Source organism: Cajanus cajan, chromosome 9 (assembly GCF_000230855.2).
Source record: "Cajanus cajan strain Asha chromosome 9, NIPB_CcT2T_4, whole genome shotgun sequence".
Taxonomy (NCBI): domain Eukaryota; kingdom Viridiplantae; phylum Streptophyta; class Magnoliopsida; order Fabales; family Fabaceae; genus Cajanus; species Cajanus cajan.
The window spans coordinates 21835037-21837168 of record NC_138525.1 but is presented as its reverse complement, the minus strand read 5'-3'; the positions used below and the strand labels follow the sequence as shown (position 1 = coordinate 21837168).

General features: G+C 49.8%; 1 protein-coding gene across 1 annotated transcript; it reads right to left on the bottom strand.

The window, feature by feature from the left end:
• Positions 1-441: 441 nt before the first annotated feature.
• On the bottom strand, positions 442-861 carry LOC145952010 (uncharacterized). Its single transcript, XM_083064228.1, has one exon. The coding sequence runs from the start codon at positions 859-861 to the stop codon at positions 442-444; it is 420 nt and encodes a 139-aa protein (XP_082920354.1).
• Positions 862-2132: the final 1271 nt, after the last annotated feature.

Sequence of the window (2132 nt, the reverse complement as noted above, 5' to 3'; positions counted from 1 at the left end):
CTCTAATTAGAGTCAAGGTTCGGACTCGACCTTGGATTTTCGTTAAATAACGCTTTGTAAAGGTTTGAACTCGACCTCTAATTAGAGTCAAGGTTCGGACTCGACCTTGGATTTTCGTTAAATAACGCTTTGTAAAGGTTCGAACTCGACCTCTAATCAGAGTCAAGGTTCAGACTCGACCTTGGATTTTTGTTTAGTAGCGCGTTGTGAAGGTTCGAATTCGACCTTAAGTGGGGGCGAAATAAGTTGGTTCGAACTCGACTTCTATTTACCGTAAAATGTAAAATAATGTGAAAAAGATGTGAGGTGACCAGAATGAGTCATTTTATTGATTATGTAAATGTGCCTCATTAAAAACCCTCTCAGCCAAAACTCATTTTTCTGTTTGTTGGGACAAAGGACTGAGGCGGGAAAAGAGTGCACAGCTCATTCGTACAACATTCAACTGAAATAAAACTTGAGATGCGTAGCATTCCAAGTTCGCGGTATAGGTTTTCCGCTGAGTTCTTCCAGTCTATATGCTCCGTTTTCCAAGTCTTCTGTAACTCGGAATGGGCTCCCCCAAGTGGGTGCAAGCTTCCCATCTGACGTGTCTTTCCGTGCTTCGCCTAGCAATTGCCACACCAAGTCGCCAACTCGGAAAGAGCGAGGACACACTCGTGTGTTGTACCTTTGGGAAGCTCGGAGCTTGCAGGCTTCTTCGTGGATTTGAGCTTCGTTTCTAAGCTCGTCCACCAAATCGAGGTCGGCGGCCAACTCTTGAGCATTCTGCTCGCTATTGAAAACCTGACGTCGGTGGGATGTCTCTCCGACTTCTACTGGGATCATTGTGTCAGCTCCGTAAGTTAGCCTGTAAGGCATTTCTTGCGTGGTTGACTGGGGGTGCAATGATACGCCCAGAGGATGCTGGGAAGTTCATCGGGCCACTGTCCTTTGGCGTTCCCCAGCCGCTTCTTGAGTTCCCAAAGGATGACCTTGTTGGCTGCTTCGGCTTGGCCATTGGTTTGGGAGTGTTCCACCAAGGTCGGAAGATGCTTGATACCGAGCTCGCGGAGGAAGTCTTCGAATCCTTGTGCGATGAATTGTCGGCCGTTGTCCGTGACAAGGGTGTGAGGGATTCCAAATCTACAAATGATGTTCCTCCAGGTAAATCTTTGTATGTTCTCAGTGGTGATTTTGGCGAGTGGGCATGCCTCAATCCACTTAGTAAAGTAATCGATGGCCACCAGGAGGAACTTCAGTTGACCTTTCGCAGGGGGGAATGGTCCAAGGATGTCCATTCCCCACTGGGAGAAAGGCCACGCCGACATCATGTGGTGGAGAGCTTCGGGCGGTTGCCGGTGTGTGTTGGGAAACTGCTGGCACTCTTTGCATTTTTGGATGTAGTTCTGGCAATCCGACTTCAGAGTGGGCCAGTAGTACCCGGCTCGGAGTACCCTGGTCGCCATTGAGCGTGCTCCGGAATGCATGCCGCATATGCCCCGATGAATTTCCTCGATGACTTAGGCTGCTTGGGACGCCGTCAAGCACTTGAGAAGCAGGGTGGAAATACCGCGCTTGAATAGCTCATCCCCGACAATGACGAACTTAGCCGATCTTATCCTTATTTTCCGAGCTTCGTCTTTATTGTTGGGTAGGATGCCCTTCTTCAAGTAATTCTAGATGTCCGTCATCCAGCCCAGGTCTTCACTGTCGCTGACGTTGACAACCTTGTCATCGAAGCTAGGCGAGTGTAGGGTCTCCTGGATGATAGTTCGGTGCTGTCCAGGCTTTTTGGTACTGGCGAGCTTCGATAGGAGGTCAGCTCGGGCATTTTGTTCTCGCGACACATGTTGTATGGCGAACTCATCGAAGGACGAGATCTGGTGGGATGCGATGTGGAAATACCGTTGCAGAAGGGTGTCTTTTGCCTGGTACGTCCCATTGAGCTGCTCTACCATGAGTTTTGAGTCGCTGTTGCAGCTCACTCTTCGAGCTCCAAGGTCGCGGGCTAGCCTCAGTCCGGCGAGGAGTGCCTCATACTTTGCCTGGTTGTTGGTCACTTTGAAGTTGAACTTGAGGGATTGCTCCAAGGTGACTTGGTTTGGCCCCTCCAGAATGATACCTGCACCACCACCTTTACAGTTGGAGGA